The sequence below is a fragment of the Hibiscus syriacus genome, unplaced genomic scaffold (assembly GCF_006381635.1).
Source record: "Hibiscus syriacus cultivar Baekdansim isolate YM2019G1 unplaced genomic scaffold, ASM638163v2 tig00111941_pilon, whole genome shotgun sequence".
NCBI classification, from domain to species: domain Eukaryota; kingdom Viridiplantae; phylum Streptophyta; class Magnoliopsida; order Malvales; family Malvaceae; genus Hibiscus; species Hibiscus syriacus.
The window spans coordinates 343894-365909 of record NW_024063217.1 but is presented as its reverse complement, the minus strand read 5'-3'; the positions used below and the strand labels follow the sequence as shown (position 1 = coordinate 365909).

The 22016-nt window shown below is 34.3% G+C and overlaps 3 protein-coding genes, 1 non-coding gene and 1 pseudogene across 4 annotated transcripts in view; 1 reads left to right on the top strand and 4 right to left on the bottom strand.

Annotated features, from left to right (window-relative positions):
- Positions 1-22016, bottom strand: part of LOC120173186 (cell division protein FtsZ homolog 2-2, chloroplastic-like) — a 41679-nt gene that overhangs the window by 8089 nt on the left and 11574 nt on the right. The gene's annotated exons all lie outside the window — the stretch shown is intronic.
- LOC120173147 lies at positions 221-6396 on the bottom strand (annotated as a pseudogene).
- Positions 2063-18815, bottom strand: LOC120173185 (probable UDP-N-acetylglucosamine--peptide N-acetylglucosaminyltransferase SPINDLY). The gene is made up of 20 exons (XM_039180428.1): positions 18493-18815; positions 17581-18014; positions 17325-17486; positions 17064-17239; positions 16870-16945; positions 16109-16237; positions 15918-16037; positions 15760-15828; positions 15591-15672; positions 15327-15421; positions 15055-15116; positions 14228-14426; positions 13705-13899; positions 13377-13471; positions 13130-13265; positions 12827-13044; positions 12594-12721; positions 12031-12493; positions 7418-7424; positions 2063-2074 (listed from the first exon to the last, which is right to left on the bottom strand). The coding sequence occupies exons 2-18, from the start codon at positions 17986-17988 to the stop codon at positions 12075-12077; spliced, it is 2769 nt and encodes a 922-aa protein (XP_039036359.1). The 5' UTR covers positions 17989-18014; positions 18493-18815; the 3' UTR covers positions 2063-2074; positions 7418-7424; positions 12031-12074.
- On the bottom strand, positions 6595-9905 carry LOC120173192 (mRNA-decapping enzyme-like protein). The gene is made up of 9 exons (XM_039180436.1): positions 9600-9905; positions 9449-9486; positions 9264-9313; positions 9031-9175; positions 8431-8487; positions 7569-7689; positions 7023-7475; positions 6656-6846; positions 6595-6613 (listed from the first exon to the last, which is right to left on the bottom strand). The coding sequence occupies exons 1-8, from the start codon at positions 9756-9758 to the stop codon at positions 6790-6792; spliced, it is 1080 nt and encodes a 359-aa protein (XP_039036367.1). The 5' UTR covers positions 9759-9905; the 3' UTR covers positions 6595-6613; positions 6656-6789.
- LOC120173203 lies at positions 20787-20901 on the top strand. The gene has a single exon (XR_005521032.1). It is a non-coding gene; the product is annotated as a small nucleolar RNA Z266 (small nucleolar RNA).

Genomic DNA, 22016 nt, shown 5'->3' with positions numbered 1-22016 from the left:
TGAAAAAAAATAAAAATTTAAGGGCATTTTAGTCCAAAACGCCGGTAATGTTACAATACCTAAGGGAAGGGAGGTAATGACATTCCCGGTAATATACCCCAAAAAATCCACTATTGGTAATAAAACATTACCGGGAATGACATTACCGGCCAAACCAAACGGGGAATGTGGATTCCATTCCCGGGGGGAATCCCACATTCTCCCATCCAAACGCCCCCTTAGAGTTTTACTTCTCACGAAATTAAGACATAGCGATGTTGACTGCCATTTGCAACGAAGGGTTAGTGATGCTAACTCCTCCGTCAACCATCAAGTTAACGCCGCTCAAGTACTTGGACTCGTCGCTGGCTAGATACAGCGACGCCGCCTCCAACACCTTCCCTTTCAAGTTCGCAGCTTCCGAAACCAAGCCTTCCAGCGCTTCCTTCTCTATGCCCGTTTCCTTTATTAACAAAGGCGTAGCCACCGCAAATGGCGAAACGCAGTTGACTCTAATCCCAAACCGCCCCATCTCCACGCACAGATTCTTAGCCAACCCCACCACCGCACGCTTCGACGCCACGTAAGAATGATCGGCGAAACCGCCGATCACGGACATGACGCTGGCAGTGAAGACTGAAGAGAATGCAGCCCTTCTTCGCCGGAATCATGACCCTGGCGGCGTGTTTGGCGCCCAGGAAAGCGCCGTACACGTTTATATCCATGACTCTATTGAAATCTTCGTTGCTCGAATCGACTATGCTGCTCCCCAGATTGCCTACGCCGGCGTTGTTGAACATGACGTCGAGTTTGCCGTGCTTTGAGACGGCTGAATCCACGGCGTTTCGAACATCTGAATCGCTGGTGACATCACCTTGAACGTAGGAAATGGTTTCGTGATCTCCGATTTGCTCACAGATTGAGGTTCCGAGTTCATCTTGGATGTCGACGATGACGACTTTGGCTCCGTGTTCAACGAAAAGCTTCGCCGACTCTCGCCGATGCCGCTGGCTCCACCGGTTATTAATGCCACCTTTCCTTCTAACCTAAAAAAAAAGAACAAACTAATTTCTCAAAATCTGGTATAAATCGAGATGATTACATGAGAGTATAATTGGATGATTCAAAATACTCTCAACTTATTTTATAATAAAAGTTTAAACGCCTCGAACATATAATATTCTTAAACTTGAAATTTTTAAAAATAATCATCATATTTTAATCACTGAGATAACTTGGTCTCGATACATGTTATTAAAGATAATAACTTTACCTGAATCTGACGGATTTCGATATGATAGGGTCGGACTTTTCAAAACAATTCAGATTGGAATCGGGTTTGGTCGAATTTTTTAAAGAGCGAGTTCTTATCAGGTCAGGTTCGGGTGGAGGGTGAAAAAACTCCGTCCCAACCCGATCTGAGAATAATAATGTAATTTTTTTAGAAAAATTATTACTTTTAAATTAAATCTTTATTTTTATATCGGGTCGGTATGGTCGAATTTACACTCTAAATATCGGGTCGAATTGAGTTCGAGTGGAAGAGACATGTTTTCATATATGGTCAAATCGAGTGAAGGGTATAAAAATTTCGGGTCGGATTGAGTTCGGATAGAGGATACCTATTTTCGAATCGAAACGGATGAACAAAAAATCCGACCCTAACTCGACGTGATACCATCCTACAAGTTATACTGAGAATCAGAATAATGTAACTACAAAGGTTAAATTACTTGGACAGTCCTTGTGTTATATGCTGAAAAGTAAATCGGTCCCTCCACTCCTAAAGTCAACAATCTAGTCCATATAGATTTAATTTTGAAGCAAAGATATAATTTTTTTATTAAGCTAAGGTGATTACAAAGTAGTAATTATTCTAAATATTTTTAACAATTTGACAATGAATGTTTAATCACCTCACTACAGTTATTGGTGCTTGAACATGCGACCTCTAGGAACAATAACAATTTATTTAACCATTGAAGTAAGTTAATTTGTGTCAAATAGATAAAATTTTTAAATATAGTAAACTCGAACATTATTGATTTGTTTCAAAATTAGATGCACATGACAAAATTACTTGTTTTTATAGGAACTCATGGGTAATTCAACTCGACTATAAACAATTTTACCGACAAAACATAATCGCCGCTAAATCTCTCTTTTGCCAACGGCATTAAGTCCAAAAGTTTTAAATTTTTTCATTGAACCTCCAATTTTTTTAAACTTTAATAGTCCCTCACGTTTTGTAAAAAAGTTCTCATTAAATCCTCAAAAAAAATTAAAAAATTTGGTTGGACCCTCAAATTATACCGTCAAGATATGTCATTGCTTTCACAGTCACTAGTAACCAATGAAATTTCATGAAAAAACTAAGGCTAAACCATGTGGATAGTCCCATATATTTTCAGTTTGATCGACTTTGGTCACCAATTTAAAAATTAAGGAGAAACGGTCCCTAAAGTCATCTACATGTTCGATTTTAGTTCTTCGATCATTAATTTTCGGTAACCCCCTTTTGTTTAAGTCCATAACATGGCTAAGGGACTAAAATTGAACGTGAGTTAATGGCTAAGAGACTAAAATTGAATGAATCGATAATGTTAGGACTAAAATCAAACGAATTGATAATGTAAGGGACCATTCCCCCTTAATTTTTAAATTAGTGACCAAAGTCGATCAAATCGAAAACAAAGGGAACTATCTACATAGTTTACCCAAAAACTTAAGTGACGACGACAGTATCATAGTTTCCACTGGTTTGGGAAAATCTTAGATATATATTTACCAGTGGCAGATCCAGAAATATTTTTCAGGTTGGGCACACATGTGTTAACAACATAAAAATTTTAACCGAGATGGGGTACAAATAGAATTTTAGAGTGTACATCATCCGTAAAGTAGGTAATTAATCAAAAGAAACTCAAATTTCAGGACAGAAACGAAAATGAGACTATTGTGTTTACCTTTTAACGTTGAAAGCCACCAAAGAATTGGAACTCGTCTTTTCCCTAGACACAATAGTGACGGAAAATCAACTCAAAACCTCGATATGTTGTGTTTCTACTTTTGCCTTCAATGAATCATTAGGCTATTTATAGAAGAAATAAAATGTTCTCTTGCGTAAAATTCATATTTTTAATTCATTTTCTTTGGAGGATTTTTTTAAGAAAAATACATTACATTTTTTTTGTCGTGAGAGGGTATGATTGAAACGTTACATTCGGTGACGGTCCTACCACATTTTATGGCCACAAAAAATTGAGGGTTCGATTTGTTAACATCGTATAAATTTTTATATATTTAGTTTATTTTAGGTTTAAGGGTTAGTTTTGTCCCTATAATAGAATTAATTTATCATTTTTGTTTTTATCGTATTTTCGCATCAATTTAACAATCAAAATTACTTAATTGCATCATTCTATACCCTACTCTTAATTTAAAATCATAAATTATAAACCCTAAGTTAGGTTTAAGGTTTATAATTTGTAGTTTAGATGCTATGGGGTTATGGTTTAAGATTTTGTGTTTAAAATTTCGGGTTTTAAGTTAGAGGTAAGGTATATAATGATGCAATTGGCCAACTTCGATGACTAAATTGATGTGAATATATATGATACAGGCAAAAGTGATAAACTGGGTATACTACAGGGGAAAAAATTACCTTTTTGCCTTTATTTTATATAAGATATTAGGGATGTATATTTGATTCGAATTCAATTGATTTTGATTTGATCTGATTTTATATGGCCAATTTTTTTAAAAGGATAAGGTTGAGTCGATTTGAATTTGAGTTTAGGATGACTTGACTCGATCCAAGAATAATAGTACAATTTATCTTTTATATATTTAGAGATAATTACTATAATATATCTTTGTTTATATTCTTTTAATTGGGTCTCAATTTTATCTACTAAAACTGAGAATTATATACGAGATAGGATCATATTATACAATGTAAAACTCTTTTGGTTTTACACAGATTTAGGACCGTTGGATGAGTGAAAACAGATGGTTGAGATTAACAATAGGCAATGTGAAGATATTTACTGGGGGGAAATGAGTTAATCTCAGCCATCTATTTTCACTCATCCAACATTCCTAAATACAAATAAAACTAAAGAATTTTACGTTGTGTAAGTAGATCCTAATCCATTATTATTATTATATATTATGTCGGGTTAAGTCAGTTAGTCAGGAACAAATATTTACCTTGAAGATAAGATTAGACTTTAGATTGTATGAAATTTCCCTAAATCTATATTGAGTCGGATGACATGTGAAGAGGTGTTATACTTGGATCACTCTTAAGTGGATTAAAAATTCAATCTAACCCAATCTGTAATCATCTATAAGGATAAATTTACAAAATTATATGTTAATTTTAATTATTTATATTAAATTTTGCCACAATCATCATGTTAAAGAAAGAAAATATTTTTTTACAATAATATTTATTTAATGTTCTTTCATAAATAATCACCTTGACATCCTTAGTATATTCAAGGTGATTATTTACTTTTAAATATTATTATTTGAATTCATATTACCGAGATAAATAAATCATTTCAAGTTATTAGGACCATTCAAAATAAAAACGATTTATAATTTAGATAAATTACACTATTGGTCTCTTAACTTTAAAGATCTTTCATTTTGATCACCGATCAAAAAACTTTCATTAAAGCAATTTTCGTTTTTACAAATTCATTTCGATAAGAAGTCATTAAACCATTAACATCAAATTATTCACGTGTCACTTTTTCAAAATAAATTAATCTATAACAAGATACTTATACGTTACCATTTATTAAACGAAAGGTTTAAATATATCATTCTCTTAAAGTATGTTGTTTGTACCTAGAGATGCACATAATCCGGATTTCAATCCGATTCGGATCGGATAAAAACTGATCCGGTTTTTTTCCCCAATCCAAAAATTAGATTTTAAAAAAATCGGATCGGATCCTAACCGATTTGGAGGGCCGGATGGTGTAACCGGTTTTGGTTTGCAAAAAAAATCGGTTTTTTTTTAAAAAAAATCGGATTTTTTCGGATAAAAATCCAATTTTTTTTAAAAAACCGGATTTTTTTTGGATAAAAAACCGGTTTTTTATCCGGTTTGAAAATCCGATTTTTAATCTAGTAAAAAAACCGGTCGTTCAATTTTTTTCCCAAACCGATTATAATATCCGGTTTTTAAATATTCGATCCGGTTTAAAAAAAACCGATTTTTCCAAAATCCGGTTTCGGATATTTTTTAGGCAAAATCGAATATTCGAATTTTTTGTACACCTCTATTTGTACCGAATTGACTCAAAATATTTTTCGAGATATTTTACTTCTTAAAATTTAAATCGTTAACTTGTTTATCCCAAATCGTTAATTTCGTTAAAAATATATAAATAAATTACATATTTAGTCACTCAACTATTCATATGACTGTTTTCATCACCCAACTATTTCTCTCTCAAAATCATCCCTAAACTTAAATTTTTATTCCATTTTAGTCACCTAATTCAATTTGATTTATTTTTAAAATTTATAACATATAAAAATTCATTTATAGCATGATAAAATTAATATCTAAAAATTTATTTTTATTTTTTTATTAAAAATATAATAATAATAATTATTATTATTATTATTATGAAAAAATCATCAAACACTACCATGAACTCTGAAAAATTCATACACTAAAGTGGGTAAAAATACTCAAATAAAGTATTTTACCCAATATATAAACTAGTAGTTTACAAATCTAGTCGAGCTTTCTTTTGAAATGTCATCAAGAATTTTGAATATAACTATAAGATTCATCATTAGGTAAATGAACTAAGGACTAAATTGAATATAAATTGAGAAAAAATGTGTGCAAATGAGAGATGTGTTCTAGTTTTAACAATCAAATTCTCTTATCCGTATCTGAATATGTGTCACATGTGGATATCAAGCTCGAGTAATTTAACAACAAAACACTACATTCCTCAAGTGCCCAATTGACAAAGTTATTGCAACAAAGTCAATAAATGGTACAGGAGAATCCTACACATCTAAGGATACATATTTAGCATTTAAAGATATAAAAATGTTTAAACTAACCTTTAAGCTTCTGAAAGATGGAAATAGCTAACAGCAGAAGCTTTACATTGACGATACCGGCTACCAAAACGACCCTCAAACTATGTTTCAATGCCCATTGCACACCTCCAACTTGTACTGTGTTGAATTGGGAATCGGGTCCTTTATAACCGACTCGATCAACAAAAAACCATAGCGGATTAGAGTTGACAAAAACGCATCATAGACTAGCCGACCGAAACCAACACAGTAACTATTCCCCTTATCATCCACTCCTGCAGCTGCCAGTCTGCCACCCTCTGATCTCAGAAAGTGGCGGACAAATACACACTCCATATACCAATTACAACAAATCTCTCCCTTCTGAAGGGGAGACTTTAAGGAGCAGAGAGAATGGTGATTGTAGGAGAAAGCTCGAGTTTAGGAGATGACTTTAATTCTTATTCTCTTTCTTCTCTCAACACTATAAATTAAGTTCTGTTGATGCACGTGTGCGGCCTTTTTTGCCATGTCGGCAAAACTTGATTCACGTTCTTTTTTTATGCATCGACGCCTGCTATACAAGCTTGAATGCCAACAGAGTATGTTTTAACACTTTGTCCTCCATAAACAATTGGTGATTATATCAAATCAAGAGTCAAAGTTTAGATAGAAAATCGAAGAAAATAAAAAGCATGAGGTGCACATCGAACATAAAAATGAAGTTTTTGAGGATCGACTCTAGGGTGCTCAGGTGTGATGCACCTTGTGCAATGCCTGACAGAACATGTCAATGAATTGATCATCCTAGCATAAGAATAAAACAAAGAATTGATAATTAGAAGCCTTTACCCTGAGTGGGAACCAGAAAATGTGTATCACTGATTGATCCACTTGCTAATTAGCCATTATACTCAGGCCCGTATGAACTGATATCAATATTAACATTCCAAGTGAAAAATAGTCGGAATTTATATAAATACCTGGACAAGCATTAGTAGTGCATCACGGACTTTATCCCTGCTAATCAGAGATCCATTGTGCAAAGTAGGTGGCGCACCAGGAGTGAGAGGTGCAGGTGGAGTAGCCGATGTTAAGGGTTGAAGCATTGGAGTGCCATAAGGACGTTGAGTATTGACAGGTGGATGAAGAGCAGAGACAGTTGGATTTGATGAAGAGGGAGGTGGCATCATCAACGAGGATGAGGAAGGGGGTACAAAAAATGAAGGCTTAACAAGATTAGTCACTCGGTTGCTGTTACTTACTGAATCAAGCGAAGGTTGAGCAGAAAGAGGAAGGGATGACACTGATGGTGCAAGTATAGGAGTGGATATGGCAGATGGTGCATGAGAAGAAAGAGAGGTAGTCGAGAGAGAACGGTAAGGCTGTGCTGGTTTTGTACTGTTCGGAGCATTACTTCCGATATTCAGAGCAGCCTGAAATTAGTAAAGCCAAATAACCTTGAGAGACATCAGATAAATACCGGGCCTTCAAAATCGAAAAAATGTAAGTGTCAGCAGTCAACATACACTAAAGAAGTTTACAAATGACGAATCTTGAGGAGCATCAGTAGGAGAGGCAGTTGCTGGTGGCTCCAAGGGACCTTCAATTACGGACATGCTAGGAACTGCTTCTAGTTCCTCAAATTCCCTACACAATAATAACAAAAAATATCAGGACACTTGGACACAATAGGAAGACAATGAAGTTAAGATAGCAGATACTACCAGGAGGAGCAAGATAGTATGGCACAAGGATGATGGGCTTCCAAGCATCAACATCAAAATCTATTATAATCAATTTTAAACACCACACAGATTCTTTATTTTATTTTTTTGGGTAATCGTTATTACAAATTTATCAATACAACAACAACAACAACAAAACCCTATTCTCATATGCAATGGGGTAAGGGGGAGGTAGGGTAGTAGGCTGCCCCCAACGCCAGGTTGAGAGCAGCTTCCGTAGAAGACCTCTGGCAGTCAGAAAATTTAAAATAAAGATAAAATGCAATGTATATATATATAAATAAATAAATACATAGTTGAACAGTCTTCATATGCCGTCTTTATATGCGCGTTTGTAATGGGGGTAATCCCTGGATCCGGTGAGAAGATAAACCTTATAGCATTTAGATATGGGTGTTTGGTGTTAAAAGAAAAAAAATTGCATATAATGCTCCTGCATCACTCACCTACTCCCAGCATATACTACCCATTCCAATTCTACAGTTCATACTTCGTTTTCCCTTCACTCTCACCTAACTTTTTTTTTTACTGTCAACCACATTTGCCTAATAGAAACATCCTGCAGCAGGACATACGGGAAAACTTAACAGTTAACTATGTCCTAATGCTTCACAAAAGCGCTAATTGCCTTATAGACGCTTACCTTGCGCTTGAAGATGCATTTGGCTTTGTAGGAACTTTTGAATATGCATTAAGTATTCTGTGAAGAAGGCAACAAATACAATGTTAGGGAACTCCAAAAGAAACAGACCAATAACTTTTCTTATCGAAACAATATCTCAAAATAAGCACCGACACTATCTTATTTGAGTGCTTTCATGGTGTTCTTAAACAACAAAAGTTTAAGGGTAGCTGTAATTAAAGGAAAATTTTGTATTATATATTGTGATTAACTGTCAAGTTACATGCAGTATACCATATTGCATATCATTCTCTTGTTTACAACTTGATAGTTGTTGAGCTAAAAACACACACATTCTCTGTTTGACAGATTAAAGTGCATTGACCCCACTTACCTAGAATCTTAACTGTCAAGATTATAGTTAAAACAAAACTACATCCCAAAGGAAGGGCCTTCAACTACTGAACCCTTGCTAAGCTGTTGTAAGAAACAAGGTACAATATACATAAGATACATAAAAGATCTAAACCTCTGTGTTTGAATTCACTTTGGGATGACAATGTCCATGTTCACATTCGATTATCGGAAATCAGATAAATGGACAAAAACAAGATGTTATACCTACTAAAGAGGTTTGCAACTTCCTCACAGTCACGTGGATTATAGAACCAAATGCCATTAACTTCGTGCGCCGCATTTCGATACAACAAGTACGGACCTTGAACCTCGTACTCGAAATCTCCCAATAGATTCTCCACTAAATTATCTGTTTTTAACAAACAACTTTATTACCAAATCAGGCAAAAGGGGAGAAAAAAAGTGTGTGCTCTTTCATTAAAATCAAGAATTTCTACCTGTGTTACGCCGATTCATTACAATGAACTGGAACCGAGGTTGAGTACTCCTTAAAACCAAGGAAATCACCAATCATTTCAATGAGCTAAATCAATTCCCCAAGTTTTAATTGCTTGCTTCTAAGCTCTGAAACAATTAATGCTAGGAATAAAAGGCTAACCCAAAAAATATCAACTTATTTTACCTCTTAACAACAAAGAGAGATCCTTCACATCTTTTCGGCTCTAATAAAAAAGATTAAAATCTTTTAACGATCCAGACATTAAACGAAATAAAGAGCAAAAAAATTAGAAATAGAAAAAAAAACTTAAGAACAGATTTGTGAGAAAGCGAACCCATTGACTACTATCGATTTCGAATTCGTAGAAGGTGACGTGAGCGGCTGTGATCAAGATCTCTTCTATGAAAGCATCGATTCTTTGGAGAACAGTGAGATTGAGCATCTTCGTGCTCTGTTGATCGAGATTCGGCATCAATTTCCCAGTCTGAGACATTTCACTATTCAAGTAATTTGAATCTCTAAACCCAAAATACCAATTTTCTTAATGATTTTCCCGGGAATGTTCACCTTTTGTTTTGGGGGGATTAACACTACAATCGTCGATCTTTTTTCTCGAAATATTCGGAAGGTAGCAGGTCACATGACCAAAATAGCCTCCTGAACTTTAGACATAAATAAATGTAGGGTAAACTACGCATGTAGTACCTAAACTATCAGTTTAGTCCGTTTTAGTACCTAAACTTTTACTTTTTGCAAAACCATACCTAACATTTTAGTACCTAACAATTAGTTTTCATTTCATTTTAGTATCTCCCACCAAAAACTTAAACTATCAGTTTTGGTCCATTTTAGTATATAAACTTTCATTTTTTTCCAAAAATTAATGTTAAATTTTGAATGGGGTACTAAAATGAAACAAAAACTAAAGCTTTTAACGACGGAGTACTAAAATGAAAAAAAAAACTAAACTTTAAGTATGATTTAAAAAAAATTGAAAGTTAGATACTAAAACGGACCAAAACTAATAGTTTAGATATTAAATGTGTAATTTACCCATAAATATATGATAAATTCACATGAATTTACAAACAAAAAAAATATTTCTAATTTTTGTTACATGTGAAACTACATGTCAAGTCCTCTATTATGGGCAATTAGGCATAGATTCAAATTAGTCCCTCTACTATTACATAGATCAATTTAACCTCTCCACTAGTAAGAAAAATCAAATAAAACCAATTTTTTTTCTTATAGATTTGACTTCAGAAAAAAGATAATAATCGGTAATAGCGACACTAATAAAGATGTACCGTCACCTTTGACATTAACAACAGTGTTATAACATTAAACCGTCGTTACAACTTACTAGATATAAATAGTGACGTAAATGAAGTTTTTGCGACATTATTTTAGGAATGTTCATATGTTTGTATCGTTTTTGGGTCATATTTTAGTTACTTTACGTGAGGAAAGTAGTTGAATTGAGCGTTTGAATGCTTACTATATCAGAAAATGAATAAGAGAATTCTCAAAACAACTATATTAGGGCGGACCATGGTGACGACGGAAAACAGAAGGGAAAAGACGAGGTAGCCTGCTAAAACTGCCATTGCAATGACGAAGAACCTACGATGATCAACCGGTGAATATCAACACTGATGGAAAGGATCGAAATAGCAAGGTAACGACTTATTTAACCATATGATATATGTGGTATATATATGTTATAGTGACAAACCTAAATGTGGGAAGATCATCGTAGCTAGATTGGACCTGGAAGAACTGAGTGAAGAACGGGACTGTTTCGTCGCTGGTTCCCATGGTGGCAGCAGCGACGAGAGCTGCAATAATGGCAGAGAGTCTCAGAATGAAGTCGAAAATGCCGATTACTTTCTTCAATCCGCACTTCTCTTTTGCCATCGGCGATCAATGGTGCTTTGCCCTTTGATTCATCGTTGCTCTCTATATCAATGCTTGCTTTGCTCTTCGGAATTTTCTTTTCTTTATTGTTTTTTATTGTTTGGATGGAGAGAAAATTTTAGAGCCGAGTAAAAGGAAAAAGAGAGAAAATTGAACCTTTTTGCTCATGATGAACAATAGCTTGACGGATGATCAAGTTTTTATAGGGGATTCAAAGCATAGATGAAGAGTCAAACTATTTGATGTGTATATATATATATATATATGTATGTATATATACACGTACATTAGGTATGATTATTGCCATGCTGGTAACAGGATGACAACGGATCGGGATGATCAAATTTCATCCTTAATCTGATGTTTCTTGTCAAATTTGGGGTCGAGTTGTAACACAAGAATCTAATACTTAAATGAAGAAATCTTTAACCCCGAATCGTCTCGTCTCGAAACTTAAGAACTTAAGCTTCACGTTCTGAACCCGAATTTCTATTTGAAAAATACAAGACTTAACTCTTTCAACAAGCCAACTAACAATGCCACTATCAAAACCAGTAAAAAATTGCAATGCTTAAGCAAAAACAATAACTGTCCACATAATATGAAAGCCAGGCCGAATTTCTACCATCCCTCGAGTCAGGTACGCGAAAAATAAGGAACATATTCAGCACCTATATTCGGTAGCTGATAGCATCATCTATTCCCAATCTGCTATTCTTCTGAAACGAGCATGCTAAAAATCGATACTTCACAGGCTTCCACAGGCAGTCTTTCTCATGATAAAATACATATACTATTGCAGGCAATACGGTGTTGCAAATCGTAATGAATTCGAGTCTGAGTTCAACAAACCACCGAAAGTGCTACCGATGCATCGGAAATTTAGATGTCAGCTCAGCTTGCCTGGATTTGTAGTCTGGTGCAATAGGTTCCCGTTCTCCTCAGAAGTAGTGAGTAAGGGGACCTGATTAAATCCGTTAGACTTGACCGCTCCAGGGGAGGTGTCAGTTGAGATTGTGACTTTTTCTGGTTCAACGGTTTCGACAGTTAACTCGTCCGCTGCATCTTGTTTTTGTAGCATTTCCATATACCGTAAAGATGGGACATCACCCTTACAATACCTGCGCCACATGTTCCGATATGTTGCCTCCAAACCGCTGATAAAGTTTTGTCCATCGCAGATAGGTGATTTAGACATAAGGTCTCGAAGACTCATTCTCAGGTTCTGGAGGGCAGCGACATCTGATGCTAGTTGTAGTGCCAACTGGACGTATTCATCTTCATTTTGGGCTATCAGATGTTGCAACCCTACAATGTAAGTACCGGAATAATATATAATTTAGTCGGACTAAAAAAAAAACGCATTAACCGATAATAGATATTAACAAGAAAAGGTGAAGCTCCTTACCAACTTTGCTGAGAAGACTAACACCAACATTGTGAGCATGTACTGAACCAGCCATGGTAACACATGGGACGCCCATGTATAGAGACTCACACGTCGTTGTCGTTCCGGCATATGGAAAGGTGTCCAAACTACATAAAGATAAGTAACACACATTAGAAAGGAGCTGAAAACATGGACTTATTTTCCGAGTAAGGAAAACTTAGCAAGGCACGAGGAATGCAATAAAATTCTACCTGATATCCATAAGAGAATAAGCTTGCATATGATCATGGTTGAGAAGAATTAGAGGGAGAAGATCAACGCGGAGTGATTCTAAGCCCAACTGCTCTAATGTTGTGAGAAATTTCTGCCGAACACTGTCACAAGAAAATGGCTTGCATTTCACCACGAGACGGGAGTTTGGAACAGCACATAATATCCTCGCCCATACTCGTAAAACCTTGGGTGTTATCTGACAAAAGTTCAGATAATAGGTTAACTACGAAAGCTGCAACAAATAAAAACTACCGAATACCGTTACAGTCATCGAACAGTACCTTTGCTAGATTATTAAAGCTGCCAAATGTAATGAACCCATTGGAAAGAGCAGGAGTCGGTGAAACAGGTCCGGCCTCGAGGGAAGGAGTATAACAAAGGAAGCACTCCGGAAGTCGAACTAACTCTTCAACATGCCTGTCATTAGATATGATTATTGCACGAGAAAAACCATTCCATATCTCACGAACATAAGAATTCTAATTAAAAATGTAGGCGGCTAAACTCTAAAGTAAAAAAAGGACATACTTCTGCTTTGTATCAGGAGGATCTGCAAAGGAATCGGTGATTCGATAATCAATGGTAGGCAAACCAGTAGTATTGGGATAGCCAATCCAAGTTACCTACAGTAAAAGACATTAAAAGAAATCAAAACTCAAAAAATTACTAGCCTACCAAATCAATCTTACTGCAAAAGCAAAAATCACCCCGCATAAGCTGAACTCGCAAAAATCAACAGCTCAAATTCCACTCCAACATATTTCTTTTAAACGGAAATTCTTTTAGTGCAATCAATGATAGAAGATTTAAACAAGAAAAAGTTTAAAAAACCAAAAATATGGAGCCCTAAGAATACCTGAACTGGTGCGGGTCGACATGCCATTGTTCCCAACTTGTTGTTGGCTGTATGACCAGTAAGCTCTACCAAGATGTCGATTTTGTCCTCTCTAACCATGCTTGCAACCTTCTTTTCATCAACACCGTAAATATCTCTCCATAACCCACCCTTTTTCATGACCCTCTCTCTAAATCTAATAGTTTTTGCATCAGCCTGCAAAATCAAAAGAATGCAAGTTCAGAAAGAATTGCATAGTTCGTTATATGAATATACCACCTTAAATTCTTGCAATAAATATGGGGTCATGGTTCCAGATATTTTGCCACGGTAATTATTGATGTGGACGACATAGGAGAAAACAACGGATTAGAGTATCGTGATTGTTGCAATCATGGAATTACTTTAATGGATAAGGAAGCAAAGGTGGAGTTACTCAACTAAACATACAAACAAACATGCTGATATCTGTAGGGATTGCAGGTGATTGAAGCTATGGAAAGTCACTATGCAACTGACATAAATATATCCGACGTTTTAGTACCTTCACTACAGCGGAATAAACAACCACCTGGTAGTTCCCATAGTCATGATAAATAAGAGGGGCTTCAATGAAATAAGACACGGAATGAGTGAAATAATCTGGAGAAATATATCCAATCACCAGAGGTCGTTCTGGATATTTTGGGTTGTCCCATGAATTGTACTGCAGATATAACCTCATAAATCGCCTTCCCCAGTCCCTGTTTTTAAAAAACAAAATTAGAAAGACTTAAGAAACAAAATTTAAGATTACTCAAAGATGATGAAAATTCGATCAAGTTTTTCCAATATGCCAATACTTGTATGCACATAAACATGGTCAAACATTCAGCCAAGAAATGTACAAAATTTGTCAATTGACCATAAAAGTGAAAAAGGGAAAGTAAGAAGGGATTATCCGTATCTTTTCTTTCGGCATCTATTTTGTTATACATCAAGGTATCAGCGATATCTTCACTATTCACTACACTTAAAACAAGTTCTCAATAGTCACTGTTGCTAACATTTTCATCATCCATTACTTCCTAAAAAATTCTAGATCAGTTTAGGCATTTCACAATGCATGTTATTTGTCAGCACAAACTTACAAGGAAACTAAGATGTTACAAAGTACAACTTAAAAGCAAGCATTTGGACAATGCATGCGAAAGAACTGTGTGAGATAGAAGGCTTCAATATTATAGTAGCACATTAAAAAGCTCATATAGTTGTTCTTAGATGCTCGCAAAAAGGTCATAAATTATTTGTCATTACAATCAAATATTAAAATAATACTAATAGAAAAAAGATATCAAAATGCAAATTAGGGTGATATGAATTCAATTAAACCTGTGTGTGTCAAAAAGTTTATCATCTCCTTCATTTATGTAATTCATTGCCAGCAGCCGGTTCTGCAAAAGTTTGAAACATAATACAAACAAATGGGACCAATCGATAAACAAGGAGAACCGAATCATACAGTTTCAAACTTTAAAGGTGAATAGACATCTCAAGTGACAGTTTTTCTTCTCTAGTTCATTTTCCTTTTAATTGAATAATTCCGTTTTTCACTCGACAAATAATTAGCATTTAATCTAAACAGAAGATTCGTGTAATGGTACCTGTCCTGCATTACGAGAATCAGGATCTATCTTAAGGCATTGTTCATAAGCTGTAATAGCCATGGATATATTGCCTGCGTCTCTGTAGAGAACCCCTGAAAATATATACATAAAGAATAAATTAAATATATACAAAAATGAATAATTTCCCAAAAGATTTGCTGTAAGATTGCTTATATGTCAAAGTAAGGAACTGATGGCATGTGAAAGGTGCCCCAGAAAGAATATAGATTTTGAAACAACTTAAAGACAGAAGGGAAAAACCTAAATTATTATATGCTTCGGCATAGGTGGGACAAGCAATTATAGCTTTCTCGATCATGCTAGCAGCAACATCCATTTTACCCTGCCAATAGCAAGAACCTAGTTAATCACTGTAGAGACATAGTAGAGTCTTAATGTCTAATAGTTAGATCTATACACATCATCATACCTGAACCGTGTAGACGACACCAAGGTTGTTCAATGACTGAGAGAAATTTGGTTTGATTGACAAAGCCAACTGCGATAAGATATTACAACATGAAATGAAGACCGGGAAGGCACCAGAGAAAGAAGGCTTAAAAATGTTATACAAGCAACAAGCATTACCTGATAACACTCTACAGCTTTATCAAGGTTGTCTCTATCTTTGTATATTACTCCTAAATTGTTGCATGCTTCTGCACAATGGGGGTTGAAGTGGAAAGCAAGTTCATAGTAGACAATTGCCTACACAAACAAAAATTGATAGTTAAATTGCTATATGATTGAAAGCAAATACATCTCGAATAATTACTTACCATATCGAACTTTAGCATTTCACCATACGCAACCCCGAGATTATACATGGCATCTGCGTAGTGCCAATTATAAGATAAAGCCTTCTTATAATATGCCACACCTTGATTAATGTCTCCTTCCAACTTAACCTGAAGAGACATATCACTGAATGCAAAATCAGGGATGGAAAAACTAAACAGTTGGTCATTACAAAGAAAAAACACAGTGACTTACACAAACAAAATAAGAGTAACCCATGATGCAAGAAAAGCATGTTGAAGCATTGTTGTAGAATGTAGATTAAAAGATAAACAGTGATTCAAAAATTATAAGTCAAAACCTATCGTGATTGTTGATTGTAGATGCATATACCAATTACTAGACGGGCACGATTGAGCTATGTTGACATACAGACCATCCGTTATTCCTTTACAAGTTATCTCCGTGTATAGGACCATGTTTTAAATGCTTCTGATAGATTATCAAATACGAAGTGACTGAAGATAGTCTAATTTGTTTGAAGCAGCAGAAACACGAACACAAGTATGCAATGAAGGATCCCCATTCTAAGCTGAAATTTGATGGATATCTACCGTGCTATTATCCAAGCCATAGATGATGACAAAATCAGCAAAATCAACAGTATTATATTTATTTCATTGAGAAAATTAGATGGAAGTCTCTTTTCAGAGTATAGAGCTAAATTCCTCTATAAAGGGTCATGCAAGAGATAGGAAAACAAGGAAAATCGCTTCTTAAAATAAAGAGGGATAGGAAGCACCTTTGTTCCCAAATCTGTCAACGCGATTGCCATATTATTTTTTGCAATCTCGAAGTTAGGGGATACAGCTAGACACCTGGTTATACAATAGTCGAGCAAATAGAAAATCAGTTGAGATGGAAGGACCACTCAAATAAATAAACTACAATTGATGCCCAACAGGCAACAATGTTAAGCAAACAGCAGCATACAACCTCTCATAACAAGCAATGGAAGATTCCAAGTCACCACGGTTTTTATAAATGACACCCATGTTGCAATATGCTTCAGCATATATAGGTCTCTCTAGTGCAGCTTTCTCATAGCAACTAAGGGCCGTGTCATATTGCATCATCTCAGAGTAGACAACACCAAGGTTATAGTATGCAGGCTGTATAAATGAGGGATAATGCTATAATATACATTCAACATAAAAAAGGAAGATTAACAATGGATTATGAAAGAGAATATATTACAGCGTAGTGCGGATCTATTTTAAGAGCTTCATAATACTTCTGAATTCCCTCCTGTGTATTGCCAGCAAGCTTTAAGCTAGTTCCAAGATCGGTTAGAACAATAGCTAGGCACTCTGCAGCCAGTTTGTATGAAGGGTCTGCACTCAAAGCTTTTTGATAAGACTGCACAAGAAAACAAGTAAAGACCAAAGCCTCAAATTATAAGTACCCACAAAATGAGCTAAAAAATTAATGGTTAAAAACCTAATGAGAATACCTCAGCTGCTTCTACCAAACGACCTTCGTCTTTGTACAGTATACCACAGTGAGTCAGAGCACAAGCATTCAGAGGATCTAACTTAATGGCTTCTGTAAAGCTCTCGAAAGCAGCCCTTCCCATGTTCTGCATCTGCAGGCATATCCCTTTTCCAACATAGGCTTCAATGCACCCACTATCCTTCTCCAAGACGCCGTCATATAGGGAAAGAGCATCGGCAAACTTGTTCCTCGAACGAAGAATGTTAGCATAAGAAAGAGAATCTTTCCCTTCAGATGCCCTTTGAGCTGGAATCACATCAGCTGTCAAAACACTTGGAACAGGAGATGACTGTGATTCTTCTACGAAACCATTTTCTACAGCCAGGCCCCCCTCTCTCTCATTTGCATCATTCTCAGACCTGGCCATCTAGGAAAGGCTATATTCTCACGTTTCTAAGCAAATATAATGAAAAACTGCAAAAATTAATCTTCAAAAGGTGGCATCTTTTAGTTTTGAACTTCAAACCAGCAATGTGAGACTTCAGCTAGCATTGTAAATACCTTTATAAGGCTTACTCTGAAGCTGATCATATATATATATATATATATAAACAAGAAGATGTCACTTCAAATTCATGGTTTATAATAATTTAAAGGGAAAAAAGACAGCATCTTTTTAATCACTTCAAGAACACAGATTAAAGCCCTAGGTAAATCAAAACGATCCAGGCAGCCATTCAATTTTAGCAATCTGATCAAATATCATAAACCTTAAAACCCTAATAAAATAAACTAAAAAACCCCCACTTAAAACTCCTAAAATCTTGAACATTTAATCAAACCGTAATTTCCCGATTAAAGAAAGGAGCTTCATAAACCCAGCAGCCAAAAACCAGAACGAAAACAAAAATATTAGGGATTCAACACTTACTTTGAAGAAACCAAGCTTTGCCGACAAACTAAAACTGCATATCTAATGTAAGAAACTACTCAAAAGGGGCAAGGATGGGTGTAGGATAAAGGGAGAAGGTGGTGTAGTTTAAGAATAAGACTGGGTTAGTCGAGTTTAGGGGGGAAAGGGGCAAGCTTTAGATTAAGAAAAAGAGGGTGACTTTCATGGTGTATTCAAAGGAAGGTAAAAAATAATAATGGGAGTTGTAATGGCGGGGAACCCTCTCTTTTCTCAGACAGAGAAGTGGTCTTGGCGCTTAATGGTCAATGGTGTTTTTTCGATGTCTCCCAAACACGGAGGGCGAGCCCATGCTGATGGGTGTAATGGGTCGGATAGGATCGGATCATGATTCGGGTGTAAAAAAAAATCTTGTGAATAAGTTTAAACAATCGACTTATTTTATTATTTGAATTAAAAAATAATCCATCTGATTTTAAAAGGTTTTATCTACAAATTTATTTAGTTTTTAATTTTACAAATATATATTAATATTATTTATAATTTTAAAAATAATCTTATCACTTGTTTTCCTATGTTTTTCTTTAACTCATTTTTTAATTTTCATTAATTTGTTATCATAATTCTCTATTCTTTAAGGATAAATATTGTAATATATATATATATATATATTCAGTTATTTGTATTATTAAATAAAATATGTATATTTACCGAATTAAATAAACAATAATTTTTATCCCGTAAATTAAAAGATAAATCATTCTCAAACGCTAAAACGAATCAAAAATCAAATAAAAACTTTCAATTTTCAAATAAGATCATACCCAAAAAAATGGATAAACTACACATTTAATACCTAAATTATTAATTATTAGTCTGTTTTAGTATCTAAATTCCTTTTTTTTCAAAAGCATACACAACGTTTAGTTTTTGTTTCATTTTAGTATCCAGTCATTAAAAACTTAACGGACGGGCTAACGAGACATAACTCTGGTGGACAGATGATCAATCCGAACGGTGAACCACGACAGAATGGCAAGTCAACCGACGTAGTCCAGTTTCAGACACATTGAACGATTGACGACGAAGATCGAATGGCGAAAAGGTCGAAATGCAAATCATCGATTTGTTAATATCGAGGCATTTCCCGATGAAACAACGATTGAAACCACGTTCATGTGGTCTAAAAGGTGTGATCTGAAAAGTTTGAGCTTCATCAGTCGTTGGATGTGACAACCAACGAGTTCGTCCGTTAAGTTTTTCAACGACAGATACTAAAATAGAAAAAAAATTAAATATTATATATGATTTTGAGAAAAAAATGAAAATTTAGATATTAAAACGAATATAAACGGATAGGTTAAATGTTAATGCATAACTTACCCAAAAAAATTGCCACATTTCGTACTTATCCTAACAATTAACTATTATCGTATCAAGCCCACTGTTCATTCTCTAAGCCGAAGACCCGCCAAACTCAACGGGCCTGTCCAACAAGCTGAGTAATAGGTCTTTTACTAGACACGTCGTTACGGTGACTAGTTTCAATAAAAAAATATTTTATTAAATTTTATTTTTAATATAATAAAATTATATATATATATATTATTTAAAATGATAAATTTAAAAAATATTATTTAAATAAACTCGTTATCATGTGACAAATTTATTAAATACTAAAACAAATACAGTAAATCTCAAATTAAAATTCAGACAAACCTGTTTTCCCAATTTTGTTTTCCGTCCTACGGGGCCTGAAAAACCCTGAGCAGTAACCCTAAATCCCGCATGAAAAGGTTATAAATACCCTCCTTCTAGCCTCAGCCGATCCATAGCAATCCCAAAGTCGAAAATTAGGTTTTCCAGCATCATTCTCTTGATCCATGGTTTTCCGTCTTAGAATTTTGTGCAAGAGTGAATGAATTTTACAAGCGCGGCCCCTTAAGATCGCCTTCCTTTTGAAATCCGTGGAAGCGTTTCGAGTCATAGCTGCGCAACAATAAATACTCTAGGGTTTAGCGCTTGAGGGTTTTCCTCTTGCGATTTTCTCCCTTTTCCCACTTGGGTTCTTGTTCTTGAGGCGTCTCTTGAGTTTGGATTTGTATCATCTTGTTTTCTCGTGTTCTGGAACGTCCTTTATGATAAATAGTTTTCATGCTGTTTAAGTTCATTTGGGATGGTTCGATCGGGAATGGGTAAACTAAGTCGTTCAAATTCGAATTGAGATTCTGATATGCTCTCAATCATTTCAGGTGGGAGACAATCATATAACTATATATTTTTTGGTTTGGAAAAAAAGCATTTTTTGAAATTTTGAATGGCAAGAGTGATGAATCAATTAGATGTGTGAATGGGGATTGAATATTCTTTTCTATTTCCCATTTTGAACTCAGATTATTGAGGCATTAAAATCTGTCTGACTTGCCATTGTATACTTCATTAGTCTTCACCATTTCTTTAGCCTTAAATGGAAAGGTTAAAAGTTAAAAAATCAATGTAAATCTTTATATATTTAATCTGTTAATTGTCCCTTCAACTTTAGAAACAAATTTAAAATGACTTTTTGATCAATATATTTTTTTTTGTTGATCATTGTGGCAGTTCATATTTCATAATATTGATGATGTAGTCTATGCCATTGAAATTATAGATTAATATAATTAGTTCTGTTTGTATCTATCTTTGTTCTAATTTATTGTTTAGATTTTAATCTTTCGTTGTAGGGTTCTTATGTGATGTTAATTTACTATATTTGTTTCAATGATTTCAGAAAGTTGTACTAATTATGTGCTTAATTTATAATTACGATTGTAAATATTCTTTGTAATTTTGATATTTTTTATTTTGAATAAAATTAGTTACTTAAAAAGATTGTAATATAAATTTGTACACTTTTACATTACATTTTCCATCCTTATTGCTTATTGCATACTTTATTGAATACAATAGAAGTTTTTAAATGAGCTTTAGCTTGTTGCTATCAAATTTGATTATAGATAAGACTAACATTTGAACAAAAATTACAGATAAAATGTATTTTTTAATCCATATAATTGATGTAATGGAAATCTAATTTAAAGTAATATGAAAAGATTTTTTTATGTTCCATAAATAATTGGGTAAATTATATATTTAATATTTAAACTATTAGTTGTAGTCCGTTTTTAATACCTAAAATTTATTTTCTAATTATATCTGAAGTTTTATTTTTATTTTATGTTAGTATCTCAATATTAAAAAACATAACGTAGTTTGTATCTAAACTATCAATTTAGGTTTATTTTAATATTTAAACTTTAATTTTTTTTAACATAATGTTAAGTTTTGGGTTGCGCTAAAATAAAACAAAACTAAATTTTTTAACATGTGATATTAAAATGAAATAAAATCTAAATTTTATTTATAGTTTTGAAAAAAATTAAAGTTTAAATATTAAAATAGATTAAAATTAATAGTTTATATGCCAAACTTGTAATTTACCCTCAATAATTTTCGATAAAATGTTTTTTTATCAACAAAAGTGGATATAGGTAAGTTTGGTCCGA

Coding starts and splice junctions, on each gene's coding strand:
- LOC120173192 (XM_039180436.1), bottom strand. CDS start 9,758: ATGTCTCAGACTGGGAAATTGATGCCGAATCTCGATCAACAGAGCACG. Junction 9,314..9,448: donor TCTCTCTTTGTTGTTAAGAG/GTAAAATAAGTT, acceptor CTTGGTTTTAAG/GAGTACTCAACCTCGGTTCC. Junction 6,847..7,022: donor CACTACTAATGCTTGTCCAG/GTATTTATATAA, acceptor TTCTTATGCTAG/GATGATCAATTCATTGACAT.
- LOC120173185 (XM_039180428.1), bottom strand. CDS start 17,988: ATGGCCAGGTCTGAGAATGATGCAAATGAGAGAGAGGGGGGCCTGGCT. Junction 16,238..16,869: donor TGACAGATTTGGGAACAAAG/GTGCTTCCTATC, acceptor ATGTCTCTTCAG/GTTAAGTTGGAAGGAGACAT. Junction 15,673..15,759: donor GTGTCGTCTACACGGTTCAG/GTATGATGATGT, acceptor TGCTATTGGCAG/GGTAAAATGGATGTTGCTGC.